This window comes from Diadema setosum, chromosome 18 (assembly GCF_964275005.1).
Source record: "Diadema setosum chromosome 18, eeDiaSeto1, whole genome shotgun sequence".
Taxonomy (NCBI): domain Eukaryota; kingdom Metazoa; phylum Echinodermata; class Echinoidea; order Diadematoida; family Diadematidae; genus Diadema; species Diadema setosum.
The window spans coordinates 11,994,054-12,017,967 of NC_092702.1; the positions used below are offsets into that span (position 1 = coordinate 11,994,054).

At 41.0% G+C, this 23,914-nt stretch overlaps 1 protein-coding gene across 1 annotated transcript in view; it reads right to left on the reverse strand.

Annotated features, from left to right (window-relative positions):
* The window catches only part of LOC140241585 (prominin-1-A-like), a 289,128-nt gene that overhangs the window by 220,996 nt on the left and 44,218 nt on the right, over positions 1–23,914 (reverse strand). The window contains exons 3-4 of the mRNA XM_072321318.1: positions 19,537–19,589; positions 11,919–12,124 (exon numbers count right to left, since the gene is read on the reverse strand). Of these exons, the coding sequence (XP_072177419.1) occupies positions 11,919–12,124; positions 19,537–19,589 (259 nt within the window). The remainder of the gene's footprint in view (positions 1–11,918; positions 12,125–19,536; positions 19,590–23,914) is intronic.

Here is a 23,914-nt window from a genome sequence, read left to right on the forward strand (position 1 = left end):
CGTGAAATATTGTTCTTTACATGGGAAACAGCTGATAATTGTCCGGACTTCCCCTTTAAGGTACAAGCAAAATAAACCCAATATTATGTCAGCATTAAAAATGAATTTTCAGATTGCTCAGAAAGATAGCATCATCAAACCCACTCATAAAAGGCACAAATACATCTGTGGAATTCTTTTGTACATCCAAAGAAAAACTGACAGCTGTTTGAATAATCATAACCGGCTGGAACATCCTTTAGTTTGTTTATAATTATTCAAGTGTATACTGTACATTTAGTGATTTCAAGTTCGTTGCTAGATAAGTGCTATCTCAGCACTAACACCAGTGATAAAACCGAACTTGAAATCAGTCTAAGTTGGGAGGTTGACCTCAAAATTATGACATATATTTCCAGTTGCTGGTGCTGGCCTCTGTGTTTAAAGTCATCTGCTGAACCGAGGTCTGCTGTTTGTGTTAGCGATTTATGTGCTTTTTTTTGCACTGGTTATTACTAGCCCCTTTTGTCATTTCAAGTTTAGTGTTGATGTTAGTGTTGCCGTGCAAGACCCACATTCACTTCCATAATAGATGCATGTTTTACATGCAAAGTGTGCTAATGTACTGATTACCCACACAAAGTAATGTACACGAACACTTTAGACATGGTTACATAAATCTGAGCCTGAGAGCAAAATTAAGATAGTTGTTTCAAAAAAGGGATGAAATGTGTGGCATTTTAATCTGTCTAATGTGTCTAAAACTGAGCAGTCATGGCTGCATTTCTTTTTTCGTCGGGCAATTCCTGTGGACTTCGCAATGCTGTGATTCGAACACCTAGTGCTGGGGATCGATAATTGTGATTGGTATCACTGCATTAATCTGAATCTGACTGTCGGTGTTGAAGCTCGATTTAAGGCAATTGGATGGGAGATAGCACTGGCACTATCACTAACACAGAACTTGAAATCACCCATTGAGCCAATTCAAAGGTAAGGAAAAATAGTGATCACGGTTCAGCATGAATTAGTTAATATTTACCAAAGCATTTTAACCTGACCTGTGACCCAGAACTTCAAAAGAGAATCATTTTTTCAGAACATACATGTATATGTACCAAGCTTTATGCAGATACCTTGAGCCATTTCTGAGATATGGAGAAAAACATATAATTCTAGCATATTGACTTGACTTTTGACCCCATGGGTATAAAATTCAATATGACATATAATGTAGACCAAACCATATAAGCTCTATTTCATTTCAAAATATCATAAGATGTTGAATCAAGTGATATCCTGCAGTAGCATTAAAGCCAACTTTACATGGAAAGGCCTGCATAAACCCTATAATCTAATAGTCAAGAACCAAGTTTAGGCACATTATATTACATTCTACAGAAACTACTGAATTTGGGCAATTTGCTGGAAACCTTCATTTCACTTTTAACCCATTGAGGATGGTTTGATTTTGCTACAACATGCATTTCCCATAGACACTTGCCCGATCATACTTGGGACTTGTCCTCAATGGGTTAAACACCTACTAATCAAAAGTGGTTTCAAAATTATGGAGTATTAATACATGAAATGTCTTTTATGTGTTATAATTTTCTACCATAAGGAAAGTTTCAGCATTTTGTCACATATTTCAAGAAACTAGATGCAGTTTTTGTGAACAGTTATGCCATGTGACTATCCCCAGGAAAGTGATCGATGATGTAAAAGCATGGTGCATGCATCCTCGAACGTGGCAACGTACACGGTCAAAGAAAGCCCATAATCACATCAACACTTCAATTGATACTCAAAATCAGCTTTTATGTCAACAAACCTACAATAAGACCAACTGGGGATGAGCATCTCCCGGGCAGAAATAAATGTTTAATTCCCCTAAAATGAGTTACTCTAATTAAAAAATTGACAAAAATCTGCCTGTCAAGCTTATAGCCTATTGAACACGGAAGGCATGCAAATTCACACAACACACATGAAGCACAAGCAGTACTTGTAGGCATTACTTTTAGTAAGTCGGTATAATCATTTTCAATTTGAATCAGCGCAATCAATGCACTTTGAAATAAGTCAGATCTTCTCACTGATAATGTTAAAGAGTGTTTCAAATGTCTAGCTTCCCATGAGGGTAATGCTTGTGTGAAAAGAGACATGTGGGTCTCACGCTCAACTGAGAATCCACATAGTCACTAATCTACATTACACATAGCACTACCTTAGCTTATCACTTACAATTTGAGAGAAGATTTCAAAAGAGTCTAAAATTTGGGAGTTTTGTCTGTCCTCCCCCCCCCCCTTCCCCATTGGGCATTGTGCTTCAGTACCCCCCTGTGGGGATTCATGTACATTTGTACAAATACAATATACTCTATATCCCATGCGATAATGCCTATCAAGTTTGGTGAAAAATTTGACCATGCCATTCTCTGTCGGTACCTCACTATCACAATCACTACCTGTGACCGATGTGAACTTCTTTTGTTTTATGTTGAAAATGTCTGATCAATCAATGTTTTTTAATCCAATCTCTGAATGTAAAATTATTGATGTCATCAGGAACATCAATGAAAGTGAAAGTCTGGGATATGATAATGTATCTATAGACATGGTTAAACCGAGTATGTATTTTATAAGTAAACCTTTGATTTACAAATGTAATTTATCCTTACAAACTCACATTTTTCAGTCAAAAATGAAACTAGCAAAAGTTGTACCTGTCCACAAAAAGAATTTTAAGTCTGACTGTGGGAATTATAGACCAATTTCTGTACTGCCATTTTTTTCTAAGATACTTGAGAGATTTGTTTTTAACAGACTGCAATCATTTGACAAGTAATAGTCTGCTTACTTTTCAGCAGTATGGATTTAGGAAAAACTTTTTCACTGAATTTGCAATTAAATTTGTATGATCAAATTCTGAAGTAAATCGATATTAATAGACATGCAGTTGCCATTTTCATGGATCTATTGAAGGCTTTTGATACTTTGTCACACTTGATACTGTTGTCAAAGCTACAGTATTATGGAATAATTGGTACACCCTATCTTTGGTTTAAAAGTTATTTACGTAGCTGGAAACAGTTTTCTGTGTATCAAGGGCACACATCTGATCCCAAAATCATTTCATCAGGTGTATGTCAAGGTTCGATCCTAGGACTATTGTTATCTTTTATACACATAAACGATGTGGTTAATTGTTCACAATTTCTTGAGTTTGTTCTATTCGCTTATGATATGACTTTGATTGCCTCTCACGAAAATTTTGAGACTGGTCAGTAGGATCAATATTTATTTGGATAAAGTATATAAGTATGTTTGTAATAAGTTATCTTTGAATATTTTGAAAACAAAATTTTCTGTTTACGGAAACAAGCAAAATAGAAGATCTTGTTATGATAATGTCAAACTTTATATTAACAATATTTTGCTAGAGCATTGTGCTGTTTTCACATACCTTGGGGTACAAATCTTGACTGCTTGACATGGAATTCTCATATAAATTTTGTTTGTGATAAAATATCCCAGGTTCTTGGGAATATGAATAATTTGCAATGTCTGTTGCCTTGCAATGTTGTCTTATTACCTCCGACAAGGGAGGAGGTTATGTTTTCGTTACCGTTGGTTTGTTTGTTTGTTTGTCTGTGTGCAAAACAACTCAAAAAGTAGTTTACAGATTTGGATGAAACTTACAAGAAAGGTTGAGAATGACACAAGTAACAAATGATAAAATTTTGGTAGTGATCCGAGATTTTGGGGGAATTTATGAAGGATTTTTGATATTTTGACAGGTACGGTCAATGAACTTGGGAGTTCAAGCTGCCCACTAAAATGCGTGCTCTAGTTCAGTTAAGCGTCTTTTGTTTCTCATAGGGCGAGGCGCGCCACGCAGCTGAGGGTTTATGACGTAACAAAGGCTTCTATATTGCGAAATCGGGCGATTTTTCAGCATGTATACCTATGGGTGGAAATCACTGATCTCTATGGAAGAGCCCAAAGAGCTTTTCCCCAGCGGTGGAGAGGAGAAAAATCTCTTTTGAAAGAGCAAGATCATCGGTGGAAAGTAGCTGCTTGGCGGAGGTCTGCGCTCTCAGAGTGCTTTTCTAGTTGATTATATCATGCATTTATTTTATCCCACATAATGTATTGCAATATGCTATGGGCTTCGTTACACCCCTGTCAAGAGTGTCAAGTATCAAGTGTCAAGAGTGCTCCGACCCCAGAAGAAGGTATCTGCCAGGTTTGGTGAAAATTCATTATGGGGTTTTCAAGAAGAATATGAAAATGTACAATTCAGGCCCCAATTAGGACCCCTCCCCCTGGGTGCCATGGGAGGCACCCCTGATTCTGCCATGAACATACTGACAGTCATCAATGTACTAACTCATAGTACAGGGGAAAATCAATAAGCCAGTTCGGAGTTATCTCATGGGCACGTTGGTACGAATGACCTTTCTTTTTTCTCAGTTGGTTAGGGGCACTTCACTCGTTTTCAGAGCGACATAATGCATAAGCTTTTCGTAACAATTTATGGATTCATCAATCCCGTTCAAACAAAGAATAAACTTGCGTAGACCAGATGAGCAGAATGATCTGTCAATTCACACTTGAGAAAGCATCCATTTCATTATTTTGCATTGGATGTATTGACAATCTCTTTCTATTGATATTGCCAAATACCACTTTTGCTGTCAGGTGGATGTGCTGGCAAGCGGCATTTATAAGGATTACATGAATAATAATTACATGACAGATGCTTATCCCAGTAAATTTAAAAACCAACATGCCTGTTGGTCCGAATGACCTTGTTTCTGCTCATGCGCAAAGTGGAACTCCCAACTGGCTTATAAAACAAGACGGCTGGGACTGAGTCGTTTCCATCGTTATAGCCGATATCTCGTTATATCAGTAGCCATAAAAAAAGCATAACATTTCAAAGACATTAATTTGCACATGTGGGACTACATATCACATTTCAATTAATACTGATAACCTGGTAATGCATGTGAGGGAATTGCTCACCTTTATGGTCAAGAAGATTTTTTTTTTTGCCAATGAAATCTAATTTCAAGAATGTGTTTCTGAATGGATGTTTTAATTTTTAAATGTATAGTTTGCAATCGTGTCTGTGGATTAGTAATTTGGCAAGCATGTGTTGTGTGTGGAAAGCTCGAACATGTTCTGCATAATGCTGTGTGAGTATGTGACACATTCTGAATTTATGTACATTATGAATGCGTGTGTGAAGATGGGTAATTCCCTAGTAGAAAGCCAATCACAGCATCAGATTGCCTCACACCTGCTATACCAGTATACGTCATGATGACAACATGATGATGTCATGTATGCATAGGGTCATACAATACTCCTAGCACATTCACTGCATGTATACATACAATATGTGTGCAAAAACACACACGTACAACATGCGGTGTTAGGTGGAGTGCACTGAAGAAACGTGTGTACAAGACACAACTTTCATCACATCGAGCTTTACAATCTTCAAACATGATCGCACAGGGTGAGTATTAACTCAAAGAGATTTCGCTTTACCTCGCTTTAATAGGTTTGATTAACGATGTTTTTCTTTGTTTGGAAATCACAAACTTTATCTTGTTATAGCAGTTATTTCGTAAAAACCGATCTTGCTATACATGTACGAGTAGCGTTTTACATAGACTTGTGTGGAAGGAAATTTGGGACCGGGAAAGTTTCCTCGTAATATCTGATATCTCATTATAGCAGTGTTCGTTATATCGAGTTTCCCCTGTATTACATTGTAACTTATAGCTCTATCACTTCTGGTTGTAGCAAAGCTTTTTGAAGAGTCCTTATAATTTCAGGGGGGTTGGGCCCTGTGGCCCCCCATCCCCAGGTGGGGCATGGTGCCCATTTGAACAAATTGAGATCCTATCCCCCTAGGAATGTTACCTGCCAAGTTAGGTGAAAATCAGTCATAGGGTTTTCAAGAAGATGAAAATGTAATAAGTCTATGCTTGACAGATGCCAGACACCGGATGAAGAGCGATCTCAAAAGCTCACTTGTTAGGTGAGCTAATAATTGCCTATTGTAATACACTGTGGTGTGTTATTTTGATTGAGTAGTAGAGATGCTATTTGATCCTTTGTCATAATATCTGTCAAGAAGTACAACTGATTCTTGATTGTCATGTCACTTAATGAATCTGCGGTGCCAAAATGAAGTAGAGTATATTTGACTGTGCAAGGCTTGTGGAGAACACTCTAGAAATCTTTGTTTATAAAAAAAAAAAGAGAAAAACAGACTTTGCTAGGTTAGTGGAGGACATTCAAGAAGTCTTGTTTCTAAAAAAAGACTTGGGATGTTCACAAAAGTGAGTGCTCCCTCTCTTTGATATTTGTATTGTGTGTGTTTAATAGCAGCTGGCATTTTGGTAAAGTATGAAAAGACTTTTAGGTCACAGCTGTGTGAACAAAGTGATGAGTCATAATTGGTTACAAGAGAAATCTAGCTGTTGGTAGAATCTCCTGGAAGCAAGGCTTGAGACTGTGTATAAATATATATTATATATACGTATGTGACCGTGCATCACAAAACGAACAAAAAGTCGCATACAGTGATTTTGTGTGAGGACTGAAAATAGGTGAAATGGGTCAACCTTGCCAATCTTGAGTTTTTTATATTTTCTGAAAGCGGAAGTCTTCTTCTAAATTATGTTAAATTTTGGGATCATAAAACAAACAGGAAACTGTGTTTTTGGTAGTTTTTCTCACACACTTTTTTTTGTAGAATATTGTAATTAGATGTGTCTAATAGAGTCCCCTTTTCACTTTTTAAAAACCCTGTACACACTCTTCACTTTCACCTGTAATAACTTTAGAAACGATAATGCTACTGCTTTGAAAGTTAACATTGACCATGGACAGAATGTGTTCATAAAGCGTGCTTAATTTCAGCTTAATCTGATAATCTCTTCATTGTTATTGCTCCAGTGGTTAACATCCTGTTTTTTGTCCCATTCATCGCACAGCTAGCGCGGTTTAGACCCTTTACTTCAAAGCCTCTTTTCTCAGTTCATACTTTTCCGGAGTGTGTGCTTTCATTCCAATATTTAGATAGGTTAGGAGAGTCCATTGGAATTGAGTTACACAACATTTTAAAACTTAGAGTCTACTCATTTAGAATCTGCCCTTGACTAAAAATCCATGTCTGGCAACTTTATGTTGGTTTTGTGATGCAGGGTCACATATATGGGCTGAGTTCAAAAGCCAAGAGTCTGTCAAGACCTTGCTTGTGAGAGGTTTGTTACTGCCTGCAATTTGGCCATTGCATGCTTGGATTTTCCTCTTATTGTAGGACATAAATGTGTAGTTAAGGCCCTGTAACACATTTCCAGGCAAGATTTGCATGTGACTTATGGGGAACAATTTTTGCTACCTGGAGGTCCCCGCAGAAGGCCCTCACATGACAGTACCTTGCATGTATCTTGCCCACAGTTGCCTGGAGGTGAGCACGCAAGTCCTACTTATCTACAGCCAAGTTTAGGCTCTGGCACACCTTTCTGGGCAACCTATGCGGGCTTGTTGCACGTAGGGATTTTCCAGCATGCAGGACAATTTCTGCAGGTGGACAAGGATTTGGGCAACTCTCGCATGCATCTTACCTGCTGGACGCATGTTACTTACATTCTACTTGTGTGCATTCTTTGTGACCTGCGTGTCAGGCGCATGGGTGGCTTGTGAGGGATGAGAGCTAAATGAAGGAATCCCTCTGAAGGACTATTTATTTGGCAAAGGTCCCACAGAATGTCATTATCTTGGCTGCAACCAGCAGAAAGGCAGTAACTGACCCTCAGCATGCACACAACTTGCTCATATAGCTCGCTCCATGCCCACAGAACTGACCAGCTTAATGGATGGTGGTAGTATCGACACCATTCCTTGTCAGTATCAACACCCAAATTATGCTTGTAGCTTTAACACATATCCGGCCCATAGGGACAGATCCACAGGCAACGTAGTATGTACTTCAAGCTGGTTAACTGCCTGTGAGTTGTGGCAGCTACGGGTCCTCCTCCTGGTGATCTGCATGGACTTCTGCTGGCAATCCCCACGACTCACCTGAGACAAGTTTTGAGCATGCTCAAACTTGGCTGTGGGTAAATCAGTGCACCTCCGGGCAACTACGGACGACTACGTTCTAGGTACTGTCAGGTGTGGGCCATTTGCGAGGACCTCTAGGTAGCAAAAATTGTCCCAAGCAAGTCACATGCAAGGTGTAGTTGGACGGGTGTGACAGGCCCTTGAGCATGCTCAAAACCTGTTCCAGGTGAGTCGCAGGGACTGCCTGCAGAGGTCCACGCAGAACACCAGCAGGATGTCTGTAGTGACAGCACCTCACAGGCAACTCCCACGCAGGTAATATGCAGTTGTAATGCAGGTACTTCGCAGTGCCGTATGTTGCCCATTACTAGAATGTAAGTAAAATGTAAGCAGCATGCATCCAGCAGGTAAGACGCACCAAAACTCGCCCAATTCCTTCTCCGCCCGCAGAAAATTATCCTGCCTGCTGGAAAATCCCTACATGCAACAAGCCTGCATAGCTCGCCCAATACGGTGTGACAGGGCCTTTAGAATAATAGGACTAAGCTACCGAGCTAGGCTAGGGCATCATCTCCTGTATACGCTGTTATTTTCGCGAATGAGGAAGTCATAGACATTTTCACGAGATGTTGTTTTCGCAAATTGAAGCCGATGCTAACGTAAATGTGCCATTGCCCGAGCGCATTGAGACATTTTTCGTGTGTTGTTAAATTCGCGATCCAACTGAGATTTGCGAAATTTGCGAAAATAACAGCTTATACAGTAATGTGTCATCAATTTTCCCAAGGCCACAGCATCCGAGGGGACAGTCTTGCACAATACGCAGCAGAGTCTGGTCAGGAAAACTACAGACACAGGCTGGGCTGTCTTAATTGACTTCTACCAATGGAGGTGGTGGGCTGTCCTGGCATGCATTGTGTAGATTCTATCACAGGATACCCATTGCTTCCTTGGAAGGTCACAGCTCGCTAGTTTCAATGTGGGGTTCTTGATGAGGTCTTGGATAAGAAATTCAGTCCCTTTCCATAATCTCTGCCACTCTTTGTTTAAGATGAAATCGCTTTCTTGAAGGGACTTCATTGACTGCCATGGAGTCAAGAAGCAAAGCAACCTTACAGATCATCTCCTGGTGCTGTGTGGAACTAAAGCTGTGTGAGATAGTGTAGACAGCCACTAGGGAGGTGTTGACATCAGTATGGCAGAGACTCTAAATGCAGGGTTGAGGGTCATGTCGACCTGTTTGGTGCACGGCAGCCCCCTGCCCAGACTGGCAAACACTACTTCACAGCTGAGTAAACACGTGCGACACGTGCAGTTCAGAGTGGCTGCACATAAGAGTCTCAGCAGTTTTCTGCTAATCTGCAGATGCAATTAGTCTTGGTCTCATTTCAGTAACCCTCTTTAAATGGTTTTACTTGGTTATTGTAGCTCCTTTAGGGTCTGAAATCTGTTGCTCCTTCAGGGTTTGAAACCTCTTGCTCTTTCAGTTTGGCTGGTTCTACTAGGAGACTAAGCCTGGTTAGGAGTAGCTGGTTCAACAGCTTGTAGAGGTACAGTGGAGAGAGATTGGCTAGTAGCTTGCAGGATCTCATCATTAGGTTTCCTAGGTTTCAAGGTGGCGATGATGACCTAGGCCTCTCTCCTGATTGCATGGAATACAAGGCAACTGCCAAAATGTGTCTTACCCATTCGCGTAGAAGAAATTAATGTTTAACTCCTGGAAGTTCATTGACCCCGCACTTGACCTTTGACCTTGTGGTGACCTTCAACTCCCAAAGGGACATTTACCAGCCAAGTTGGTCACAAACGGACATATGGATCAAAAGTTATGAGCCATAATCAAAACGCACTGTAAAAACTTAACAATGGGCCCTAAAAGTTTGTTTACCCCTGTCTGTGACCTTTGACCTTGGGATGACCTTCAAATCCCCAAGGGACATCTACCATCCAAGTTTGCTCACAAACAGATATAGGGATCAAAAGTTATGAGCCATAATCAAAACGAGCCGCAAAAACTCAACATTGGGCCCTAAATAATCATTGACCCTTGTGTGACCTTTCACCTTGTGGTGACATTCAACTCCCAAAGGGACATCTACCATCCAAGTTTGGTCACAAACTGAAATATACATCAAAAGTTGTGAGCCATAATCAAAACGCGCTGTAAAAACTTAACATTGGGCCCTAAAGTTCATTGACCCCTGCCTGTGACCTTTGACCTTGAGGTGACCTTCCTGTTTGGTAAAATGTGTAACTTTGTACAACCACTCTTCCCTCCAAGTTTGATTGAAATTGAAGTCCTCAGTAGAGAGTTATTCAAGTTTTTGTAGCGTTATGGACGGACGACGGACGGACGGATGGATGGACTGGACAACGGATGGACAGACGCCGCACGCGATCCCTTAGTCTCCCCTCACCTCCGGTGGTGGAGTGGATGACTGTGAAGAGAGAAGCCAGCCAGTTGACAGCATTAGGGTCAAGGTTCTTCAGGAACTTGAGATACATACCATCAGCTCCTGCTGCTTTACCTTCTTGGATCCCAGCATATTTTGGATTTATGTATGGTCTTTTTAAGGCCTGTTTATGGCTTTACTTCTGCACCTCGTCAAGTTATTCTCCTGTACACATATTATTGTGGATGACTGCAAGTTTCTAAACTCTGAAAGCTCATGAGCATTTCAGGTATTCTTTCTGTGATTTCTGCTGGTTCTGCCTGTGGATCATATCAGCAGAACTAAAGAATCTTGAATCACTTCTCCAGAGGACTCAATGCTGCTCTCAAATGCTCAACAAAAAAGATGTGAGTGCAGCTAGGCCACTTCCTGAATCTAGTGTGTGACAAAAGGTTCTTTGGCTTTGACACATCACCAGCCCTTTTGTGCATGGAGATGTCTCCATCCACTGTCTTGAGGCCCTGTCCCACATACAATGGCCCATGTACTGGTATGGTTTGAGCAGCAATGCTATCCACAGTTTTCAAGGTTGAAAGTTGTCCTAGGAAAAGCAAGCAGTTCTAGCAGTGGAAAATCAGCTACTTGTAGGTGCTTACCCAGGCAATGGTGTAGAAGCATCTTTGCCTCCTGCCCCACTGAATTTAGGCTTAGTGCTATGTACATTCTCCTCAGAAGAGGAGATGGACACATCAGACATCACCTGGAACTGGGTGTCAAATGTCTCAATGAGTGGGAAGGTCAGCTTGGGAGAGGGAGAATTTGTAAAAATGGGGAGGGGGGTAGAAGTCCAAGAATGGATGAGGAAAACCAGAAGGAATAAGGCATGGGGTGTCTGCTAAAAAGTAGGCACACATGGGCTATTATGACGCATGCAGGACACCACTAGATCTGGGTGCATCGTAGAAACTTGCGTATGCAGGTCAGAGGGGGCAGGACCCCCTCAGACTAGGAGTTGCATGGGTAGCAACACCTCAACCAGTGCTTACCTATTGGGGTAGGGCAGATGGGACCAGTTGGCTCTGCCCCACAGCTCGCAAGTTTCTTTTGCTAGACAGAGGGCGGCATAAGGAATAAAATAATATAAAGACATATGTACAGTAAGAATTTATGACGCAGATTTACTTCTCAGTTTTAGACATCGATGCAGGAAAATGGATGAGTTTTGGTCCAAATATGTCATAAAAGATTCTAGCATGAAAAGATGTAATATCACGGGAGTGAAATCTGTTGTAAAAAAAAAGAGAGACTTAATCTTGGAGGTGATCTCTTATCATTTTTGGCCTATTACACAATTGCTACTGTATATTTGAGTCCTTCTGACAGAGCAGTACACATTTGACTGCTCATGAGTTAATTAAGAAAGTTAAGAATGATAACAAAGAGTGAGCTCACGTCATAAGAATGGACACACAAAGGAGCCCTGACACAAAGCCTGCCCTCTTCACGGGAATGTTGTCCTCCTCCCGCTGTAGCATGTGGGCCCCACAGCGATCACAGCAGCGGCAGCAGCAGAAGATGGTGCCGGTAATGGGCATGAAGATGATGAAAATAATGGCAATAGCAAACATCACCATGAAGCCAACTGTGTGGTCAACATACTGCAAAGAAGAAGAAGAAAAAAAAAACCCATTATATACACATCATGACAGACACTTGCAAAGACCTGCTTAAAAATGCTAACATTTTAACAGGTACTGGTTTTCATCCTATTACAAAGCAATTATGGTTTAGTGATCACATTACTGGCTGTCAACAAATCGTGTACACAAGTAACGAATTACGAGTACGCGTGTCATATCACGATTCATTCATTTTCAAAGTTATTACAGCAGGGATGATATTGAGGTTTATTGAAAAAATCAGAAATCAAAATTTTCAGGCAATTTTGATACATGGAAAAAGCAAAATGTGTATAGACTTGAGAAAAAAAAATTCTGAAACCAGATTTAAATCTACAGAATATCATGCCTGTTACAGGAAAAATGAGAGAGTAGTTTGATCCACAAGATTCTGCAACAGACTGACTACCCGACTGACCGACCGACCAACCAGCAACTAGACCTAAGAGTGATTCCTATAGAACCAGATCCCACACCCCTAGGGATGCTACCTGCCAAGTTTGGTGAAAATTCATAGCAGGGTTTCAAGAAGCAGAAGGAAATATTGAAAGTATGGTTTACAGACAACAAGTAAACCGAGTTTACGGATGATGAGTGATGGCAATAGCTCACTTCAGCATTCGGTTCAGATGAGCAAAATAAGGACATAGCAGTTTCATAATTTGGGCAACTGCAATCAGAATAAGCCTTCATTCATTTGATCCACAAAACAACCGTATTCAGGGTTCACAGTACGTATCAAGTCACAATATCTGTCCATGACCCTGGCAAATGCAAAGAAAGTGGCAGCACTGCTAACTTGAACATGTTTCTGTTACACTACATAGCTTTATTGAAGTTAACAACATGCCAATTATGACACTACTAGCAATGAACAAGTTTCTCATATTCATCCCTCCTTGTCATGCTGTCTGCCAAACACACCTGTCCACACACATGATAATGATGATGTTTGTCCTTCGCAGGCGAAGATGACCACAACTTCTAGTATCATTACATTCCATGAGTGCAAGGATGGCTAATCAGTCTGATCCTTGCCCTAAAGCCCCTGTTCCACTATGCTGTTCTCATTACGATTGGACAATTTTCTCGGATCAGGAAGGATCGGGTAAAACCTCAGCCAATCTGGACACAGTACGATGTTAGAATGCTCTAAGAACGCTGCAATTACGACTACCACGTGCTTGCTCTTACTACGATGATCGGGAATGAGACATTACAATCTTTGCCGATACAGTTACGCTTTAGAACGATGTATTTACGCTCTGAACGACCTTATCACACTGTTACTCCGTCCAGAGAGCTGAAAAGTGCCCGATGTGCCCCGATGTACCCCGATTCAACTGTCGATCCACAATCAGTCAACTTATTAGCATGCAGAACCAACGAAATATACTGTGGACCTTGAAGGGGCTCCTTAACTCAAGGTTCTTTTGCAGCAATGCTTTGTTGATTAAAGACGTGCCGATCTTTTCAAGGCTTTTTCTTGATGTCCTTGCTTTTATAGTCTGTCTTCCTCTAGTTGTAGATGATTTCATATTCTTCACAATTCTACCATGTCCTCTTCCTCCTCTTTTAGCATCACGTGCAGTCTCTCTTTCTTTGCCTTTTGGGTAGCTGCTACGCTGCTTTCTTCTCTTCTTTTTCTTCATCTCTTTCTTCTTCAAAAATTTGAGCTCCTTCTTCTTCATATTCTGCCTCGACAGGTGCAGCGACAAGGTCCTCCTCCTCCACAGTTTTGCCTCTTGATCTCCTTGATCTTCTTCTGGCAGACATTTTGGCTGCAATTTTTCCAGTGTATTGGCTGCGTCCCTTTTAGAGCAGCAAGAGCGGAAGACGTGCGTAATTGAGTCTGGGAAGGCGTAGGAACAGCGCAGCTAAAGCGGAAGCAGCGTAGCTAAAGCAGAAACAGCGTAACTAAAGCGGGAATGAAGCGTACTGAGAGCGTAGTAGGAACGGGCCTTGATTCTATACGAGAGTAGAGAACGTAGTGAGAGCGGCGTTAAAGCGGGAAGATCATGCTTTGATCAGGGAAGAGCAGCGCAGCAGCGGGACCACGTCGGTGTCTGAGTTTACTTCCAGTTCTTGTGCCGATGTTACTACGCTCAGAAAGACCTTGTTACGCTCATCCCGCGGTGTTTATGCTGTCACTACGCTCTCCCTGCTTGCCGTACGATTAAAAATAGGTCAATTTTGATCGGGGAGAACGGGAAGAAATTTTGAACAGGTTCAAAATTTCTTCCTGACCTGAAAAAATAACCGCTCCAACCCCGCCCTCCAAACGCTGCTGCTACGATGCTTCCGATCCCCGTATGCTTTTGCCGCTCTCTCCCGATCTGCTAGATCGGGACAGATCGGGGTCCAGATCATGATAGTGGAACAGGGGCTTAAAATATCTAGTGCAGTGTGGACATGGAAATGCCGGAGGTAGACCAGGCTGAGAGGTCGCTCTTCTTTTTCATCGCTGCCGTTTTTGTTCCTGCTCCTCCACACGTCTCATTGCTTCCCATGTGTCTGGGTTGATGCTACAGCATTTCATGGAAGTTTTTGATCTGTCCTTGTAGCGCTTCCTCTGACCTCCTTGAGAACGCTTGCCTTCCATTAGTTCACCACAGAGCAGTTGCTTTAGCAAACGTTCGTCAGACATTCCCCGCCTATCTGAGCTGGGAGCGCTTGAGCATCGCATGAATACTCTCCATCTGGGCATTCTGAAGCATCTCGGTGTCTGGCACTTTGTCTTGCCATTTCCCATGCGGCAAGTTTCAGAGGCATCTCATGTGGAAAGAGTTCAGCTGCCTGGCATGCCGGCTGTACTTCGTCCAGGCATACAGCAGAGAGGGCAAGACGACTGTGTGGTACACCTTTAGTTTGGTTTGAAGACTTATTCCTCTTCTCTTCCACACCCTGTCTCTTGAGTCTGCTGAAAGCTGAGCAGACCCTAACAATTCTGTATGAGACTTATTCTTCGATGCTGATATTTCGCGACAGTGTGCTGCCAAGGTACACAAATTTGTCTGCTACTTTCAACTTCTCGCCATTGACTGTGATGGTTGGCTCTGTGTAGGGATTTGCAGAAGCTGGCTGACGCATCACTTCGGTCTTTTTTATACTTATCATCAGACCGAAATCTTCACAGGCATTGGTGCATTGGTCAATGCTTTCCTGCATGTCCGACTGGGTGCTAGGATACAGGGCAAAGTCATCAGCAAAGAGAAAGTCACGGGTGATATCCTTCTGAACTTTCAATTTTGTCTGCAGTCTCCGTAGGTTGAAGAGCTTTCCATCAGTTCTGAATCAGAAATCAACGCTGATGTCACCCTCACGAAAAGCATCTGTCAGCACGGCTGAGAACATCGTACTGAACAGGGTTGGGGCAAGGACGCAAGGACTGTCTGACCAGTGAGATGAATTTTGCAGGGCAACCAAACTTGGCCATGATCTTCCAGAGACCTTCTCGGCATATGGCGTCAAAAGCCTTAGTCAGGTCTACGAAGGTGGTGTAGAGACCAACATTCTGCTCGTGGCATTTCTCCTGGGGTTGAAGTGCTGCGGAAATCATATCCACTGTGCTGCGACCCTGTCTGAACCTGCATTGACTTTCAGGTACTTAGTCTTTCTCTCAGTGGTCGATCAGCAGTTCAGCATGATTCTGGCAAAGATCTTCCCGGCTACAGAAAGCAGTGAGATGCCCCTGTGGTTGTCGCACACCTGTCGATTTCCTTTTCACTTGTACAAATGGAAGCATCCTTAACCACTTGGCTGCGGACCATGTAATATTACGTCCTTGGGAACTTTCCATTGTGTGCTGACCACGTAATATTACGTCTTCATGCTATATTGTGTAATTTGAAGCCTCAGCACTGTGCTGCCTCTACCCCAACAGTGCAAACAGCACCTTAATACCAAAATTGAATTTATGGGCAACAGGTGCCCCCAAAATATCAGTGATTTAGCTGTGATTTGTGAGGATTTTGATTGATCTCCAAGGTGAAAGTTTCTATAGATTCTCAATTCAAAATGGCGACCTACAGTGGGAAGAAGGGATTTGATGAAACTTTTGGTGATAGAAGTGAAGCTGCCCTCAGTGAAGGATCTGTGGAGGTATCAGGAGGGGATGATGCCTCACTATTTCATATTTTTAGCAACATAATGTCGGCCAAACTTTTTTCCTTTTGAAAGGCATGATATGATATACACATGCATTATTATGTATCAGCACCTAGGGGTTCAGTGTGCATAATAGCCTGCAGCAGTCAAGTGGTTATGTTCCTCCGGGATTTTCTCTTGGTTCCACATAGACTGGAATAGCTCAGACAGCTTTCCAGTCACCGTTTTGCCACCAGAAGTGAAAATTTCTGCAGGGATGGAGTCAGCACCAAGTGCTTTTCCACAGGCCATATACTTTGCTGCCTCTTCCACTTCAGCTTCTGTAGGGATATCGGCAAGAGAGTAGTTGATTGGAGCCTGGGGCAGCCTGAGATTGTTTCCTTGCTGATGGCAGATGGAGGGTTGAGGACATTTCTAAAGTGTTCTGCTCAGCATTCAAGAACCTTTTCTGGTCCATGATCAGTACCTTTCCATCTGCACTGAGGAGGGGAGAAGATCCCGATAAAGTTGGTCCATATACAGTCTCGAGCGCTCTGTAGAAATTCTTCGTCTTTGCGATCAGCATGTAGAAATTCTTCGTCTTTGCGATCAGCATAAGACCAGATCTCATCAGCTTTATCGCTTAGTCATGCATCCTACTCTTCCAGCAAAAACTGAATGCACTCGTTGTCATCGAACCAGTCCTGGTGCTTTCGTGTGACATCCAGTGAGGTGAAATTTTGTTGTTGCAGCTTGCTGTCGATCTCTTTAATGAGTGATTGCTTGACATGATCTCTCTCCAACTTTGAAACATCTGAAACATCTAGATGTTTCAATGCCTTCTTTCCCAGGGAACGTCTGTGCGGTTGAATCTTGATAGTGAGCTTTGAGATCAACTGACGGTGATCTGTCCAGCACTCTGCACCACACCTGGCTTTCATGACTCTAACGTCTTGCCTGTCCCTTTGTCTAATAATGAGATGTAATCCAGCAAGTGCCAGTGTTTGGAGAGAGGATACATAGATGTCTTGTTACGGTTGGGTAGATGAAAGACTGTATTGGTAATGAGTAGCTGGTGTGCAGCGCAGGTTTCCAGTAGCAATAAGCCATTACTATTGCATTTGCCAAGACCATTTTTCCCTAGGACTCCTTTCCATGATGCATAGTCAGTGCCGACCCTAGCATTGAAATCACCAAGGATGATGACTTTTTCTGCTTTGGGCACGTCAGAAATGGTCACTTGCAGGTCCTCACAGAACCTTTCCTTGACATCATCAAGGCTGGTCATCGTGGGTGCGTAGGCGCTGATCATTGTGGCATACCGCTTTTTGGCAAGAGGAAATCGCACAGTCATTAGACGATGATTGATAATCTTGGGGGGCATGGCCAGCTTGCTGACTAGGTTGGATTTAATGGCAAATCCAACTCCTACCTTATGACATTCATCTTGTTTGTGGCCGATCCAGAAGAATGTGTAACCAGCGTGTATCTCTGACAGTTGACCTTCATCAGCATGGTGTGTTTCGCTAAGGGCAGCAATCTGTACCCTGTACCTTGCTTGTTCTGCAGCAATAAGTGCAGTTCTTCTCTCAGGTCTTTCAGTCCCAGCACGGTCCAAGAGAGTGCACACATTCCATGTGCCCATGAGTAGTGATATCATCTATGGAATGATTAGGATGATAATGGGTGAAATTGTGACTTGCGCATGAATTGGATTAAAGTGAGTTGCGCAGGGTCATCAGCCTCACTCTCATGTCCTGGCCCATCTATTTCCAGTGGCAAGACTTCTTCAAGATGGCGTGAGATAAGTCAGGATGCAGTGAATGGCCATCAGTGTCTTACGTGTCTTACTGTGCCCTTGTTACACTCCACAACGCTTTGCTGTATCTGCCCTCCCGCCCGTTGAACCAATCCGGTGGTTTCTTCCACGTAGTCCACCGGATCCACTCTTTGCATGCGCAGGTAGACAAGCCTTATTTCACCGAGAGTTTGAGACCAGTCGATATCCCTCATGTGGTTACTGTTGCATGCAAACAGCTACTCGTAGAAGCCACGTGTGAGAGTCGGGTGCAGATGTAGTTGTAGGTAGGTGCCATGTATAGAGCTCCAGCCAGCGTGTGATGATGAATTGCTTGATGACGTCATAAAGTGTTATCTACTATGTGGATCATATCATGAGTGAGTTTCGCTAGAGTGTTACTAGGAATCAGTAAGAACAGAGCTGCGTTAACTGTAAGTGCTGACGTCACAAAGGAGGTTTTTTTTTACTGGTTGCGCACATACACTTATGCATTAAAGGAGGCAGAGTACATGAGTAAAAGCTGAAATTACCCTTCTGGTACAATGTATTAAAGAAAATGAAATCCTTGTGATTATTTCTCAGGATATACTTATCATTTTAGACAATGACGGACAATGGAAGTGTTTCAGACAAAATCTGTCCCAAGAGAGTGGTTTGTATTCTGATTAAGCGGTGGGAATAACACATTAAAAATTTGCTACATTACATTTTTTTTTTTTTTGCACTAAGCAAGGTTCCTGTTAAAGCAGGTCCTGATTATCAGGTGAGCACTGTTCATACCACAAAATTCTTGTCAGTATCATGATGCATTCACAGGAACATTCATTCAAACAAGTATATTCAATATGCACACATTGCAGAAGTGGGACCAAAACTGCAAAGCTTAGAGGCTGAAAAGACTGAATACAAATACTATGAAACGTTTTTTAGATACCTAAATTTCACACTGAATGCAAGTGTACTATGAATATTGTTGTTGAGAGGGAAGGTAATTTCAACAGTTTGTTTTACTCAATGAATCAACTTTTTAGATTTAAATGTCATTTGAAAGCTTGTGATGTACTGTACACTCAAGATAAAAAAGAGACAATATAGGTACTTGTGCAGCGCTCCTACCAGTAAACATGTATCACAGTGCTTTACAAAACTGTAATATCAAACTTACATTAAGGGGGTAGGAAGAAAACAAAATAACAACAGAAGAGGAAAAATATAATATATACATATACTTGTACACAATTGATCAATCAGTTAAATATCGAAAAGAAAAGTCTTCAGTTATTTCTGAAACACTAATAGAAATGGTGATTCCCTGATACTTCGAGAGAGCTGATTCCACAGGCATGGGGCAGCTGCCGAGAAGGATTTGTCTCCTGTCTGAGTGAGAGTCCTGAGGATAGATAGCCAGATTGGGTCTTGGCAAGACTGCATTCCTCATTCCAAACATATAGAGTGGTTCCAAAGAATGAATGTTTACCTGCTGGAGATACTGTGATAAACTTACCAGTAAAGGATCTCTAAAATCCTTGGTACCATTCAAAATACCTCGATATAGCTCTGTAGAAAACAAAAACAGGAAAGAAAGAAATTCATTGTTTTGTCTGTGCTGGATAGGAAAACAACAAGAAAACTAGAATTATCACTGAAGGTGATTAATACCCCCGCCCCTAGTGTTGCTTTATAGTATGTGGTGTCATGAGGGCAATGACGTTAATACCAAGTTTGTGCACTTGTCGAATTGGAAACAGAATAATTTTAGTTTACTGTACAATTACAGAGTTGACACTGAGTATAAAACTTACAGCAAATGGAAACATGCTTTCCCCCAGCATCACTACACTTAAAGACCATCATACACACCAAATTTAACCTTCATAGCTTGAATGGTTTATTTTGATACAAAAATGAGTGGTTACCAAGGCAACACATTTTCCTTAAACTAACACATTGGTGTCTTGAAAAACTACACTTCTAGATCATGATACATACTAAATTTGACTTTAATTACTTGAATGATGGAAAAGTTATTCGATCTGCAAGGTTTTGGTAAAATTGTGGTTACCATGGCAACGGTTTGTGTGACAAACACAAAAATTATGTGTTCCACATCTATACCTCAGGGCCATAATGCCTACCAAATTTGGTTTCAATTGCTTGAAAACTGTGGAAGAAGTTCATTCCACAGGATTAAAAAAAAAAAAAAATGTGATTACCATGGCAACGCATTGTCCGATACAAATACAAAGGACATTTTGCAAAACTACACTTAAAGACCATCATACACACCAAACTTCACCTTCATAGATTAAAGATGGCCCTTCCCTTTTGCATTCCTTCCCAAATAGCACAGAACATGATATATTCCACCAGAATGACAAGACTATTGTAAATCTATAACATTTCTGTGATATTTGAAGGTTGTTAGCCGTTAAAATTCAAATACAGTCAACCTCGCGTAAGTCGACATAATCAGGACTGAGCAAAACACGTCGACTTACACGAATGTCGACTTACACGTAAGTCGACATTTTGTCGACTTATAAATGAAAACTAATTTCCCCTGTACAGAGTAAGATTTGGATCATGATGCGGATCGCTACCCAAATCTTACTCCTTTTGCCGCCAAAACATGCCAACTGACATCAGCAACAATAATGCTTTAGTTCATGCATAAATCTCGCTCGGGTTAGTAACGACAATGCACATTTCCCAAATCTCTTGAGAGATTTTGAGAGAGCGGGATCGGAAACCTAGGCCCATTTCTAGACACTATACGTTTTAAACTTGATTTGAAATATCAAATGCAAATTCCCCAAATTGCATTAAACTTTGCGATTTAAAGTCAAGTGCGTCGCTGTGAAGATATAATGCGTGTGATTTCGTATGATTCTGTCGAGATAATTTTTCAGTGCCGACTGAGTTGAAATATGTGTGATTTCCCTTCCCTATGAAGTCGCCATATTTATTTTGATTAAATTTCTACTGCCATACTCTGAAAATGAATGTTCTCGTGCTCCGATTCGCAACATTACCGCTCTGTACGGCGCGGGCCCGTCTGAAATAAAAAGAAGAAAAGTTTGTTCATCCGAAAATGACATCTTTCGGACTATACTAACCTTCGTAAAAACAAACCTCTTTCCATTGTCGGACTAATTAACTTTGGACTGAGATTTAAACCTTCGGCATCGTGAAGCAGCATGCTTTTTGATAGTTTGAAACGTGTAAATGTTGCGATGTCTTTCCCCTGCAAGTGCAGACTAAGTTCGGTCACGGCGAAAGTTCCATTACGAAATAAAAAAATAATGCGAGTCTTTTCAACAATAACGCATTTCCGTAAATTTTTATGCGTTTAAACGCAGTTTCTAGTTTCGGACAAAAACCGCAAGTCTTTTTGCAATGCTCTTGCATTTTAAATAGGGCCTACAGCGTTGCTTGTGATTTGATGGATTTGCGTTTGATCTTTAGAGTTGCGTTTAAACGCAATTGAGTTTAAATTTCCTACAATTTTCTAGTTTTGTATGATTATCAAACGCAAGTCTTTTCAGCGTTCCGTGTGATTTGAGGGACTTGCATTTGATTTTCAGAGTTGCGTTTAATTCTTAATTTTGCTTACGAAATAAAAAGTGCACGTCTTTTCAACAATAACACACTTCCGTAGATGTTTAGAGATGCGTTTAAACGCAGTTTCTTATAGTTTCGTACAAAAACTGCAAGTCTTCTCTGCAACGCTTGCGTTTAAATACAGTGTTACGTGTGATTTGATGGACTTCCATTTGATTTTTAGAGTTGCATTTAAACGCAATTGAGTTAAAAAAAAAGTTCCCTACAATTGTCTAGTTTCGTATGATTGTCAAACGGAAGTCTTTTTAGCGTTCCGTGTGATTTAATGGACTTGCATTTAATTTTTAGAGTTGCGTTTAAACGCAATTGAATTTAAGTTTCCTACAATTTTCTAGTTTCGTATGATTAACAAAGGCAAGTCTTTTCAGCGTTCTGTGTGATTTGATGGACTTGCATTTGGTTTTCAGAGTTGTGTTTAATTTTTGATTTTGCTTACGAAATAAAAAAGTAATGCAAGTCTTTTCAACAATAACGCACTTTCGTAGATGTATAGAGATGCTTTTAAACGCAGTTTCTAGTTTCGTACGAAAACCGCAAGTCTTCTCTGCAACGCTCTTGCATTTAAATACATCATTGCGTGTGATTTGATGGACTTGCATTTGATTTTTAGAGTTGCGTTTAAACGCAATTGAGTTTCAGGTTCGTACAATTTAGTTTCATATGATTATCAAACGCAAGTGCTTTCAGCAGCGCACTTGCGTTTAAATGCAAAACTTTTTTATCGTGTCGACTTAAGCGAGTTGTCGACTTATGCGATGTCGACTTAAGCGAGGTTTACTGTAATGCACCAAACGCTCACCATAACGTATTCTGTGTACTAGGCACAGCTGCATACATTAATCCTCCTGTGGTTGTAATATGATACTTATACTTCGAACAACAAATATGCATGTTAAAGCTGTCAGAAAAGAAGAATTCACTAGCTTCTCTTACTTTGTTATCAATGGCAAATAACAACACACCACTTACATGAACTACATGTACAACTAAGTGCATCACACAGGTCTGTAAAACTAGACTAGTATTCAGATTTGTAATTTTTGTGAATTTCGCAAAAATCATTCAAATCTTAAAGGTCAATTTAACTAAACAAATAAAGACCCTCTTGAGTTCAAAATTTACAGGAGGTTTCCATATAGTGTTTTCTTCAATACCTAAGTGTTCTCACCAATTTTTCAAAAATTTGCATGCAAAAGGGATTGGCTATCTTTAGACGGTTCAATTTGATACAAAAATGAGTGGTTACCATGGCAACACATTTTTCTTATATTAACACATTGGTGTCTTGCATAACTACACCTCCCGATCATCATACATACCAAATTTGACCTTAATTGCTTGAATGATGTGGAAGTTATTCAATCCACAAGGTTTTGGTAAAATTATGGTTACCATGGCAACGCTTTGTCCGACAAACACAAAAATTATGTGTTTCACATCTATGCCTCAAGGCCATAATGCCTACCAAATTTGATTTCAATTGCTTCAAAACTGTGGAAGTTGTTCACTCCACAAGATTTCGAAGAAAACATGCGTTTACCATGGCAACGCTTTGTCAAGTACAAACACAAAGAGTGTCTTGCATAACTACACCTATAGATCATCATAGATACCAATTTTGAAATTGATTGCTCAAATACTATGGAAGTTGTTCAATCCACAAGGTTTTGGTAAAATTATGGTTACCATGGCAACGCATTGTCCGACAAACACAAAAAACATGTCTTACACATCATTACATCATTATTTACCCTAGTTTCATTTAAATTGCTTCAAAACTGTAGGAGGAGTTCGCTACGCAAGATTTTGCAACAGACCGACCGACCGCCCAACCGACCAACATCACACTGATTCCTATATACCCCCTTCACACTATGTGTGGCGGGGGTATACTCAAGGAGGTTTAAGAGATGGAGTTCCAACTGGCTGTAATTATTCAAACAGTTGTCACTTTTCTATTGATGTACAAAAGAATTCCACAGGTGCATCTGTGCCTTTGGTGGCGGGGTTTGATGCCGCCGTCTTGCTGAGCAATCTGAAGATTCATTTTGAACGTGAACTTAATGTTGGCTATATTTTGCTTGTTTATCTATTAAATGAAACGAAATCTCACTTAATGATAAAGCTCATTAAAACAAAGGTCAATCCCTTCAAGAAATATGTGCAAAAGTGTAAATCAGAGCTGTATCATGTGAAAGTGTTTAAAACCGTACCCTCCCGGAAAGGCGATTTTATCACTTTTCCACTTAATTCCTCCAAAT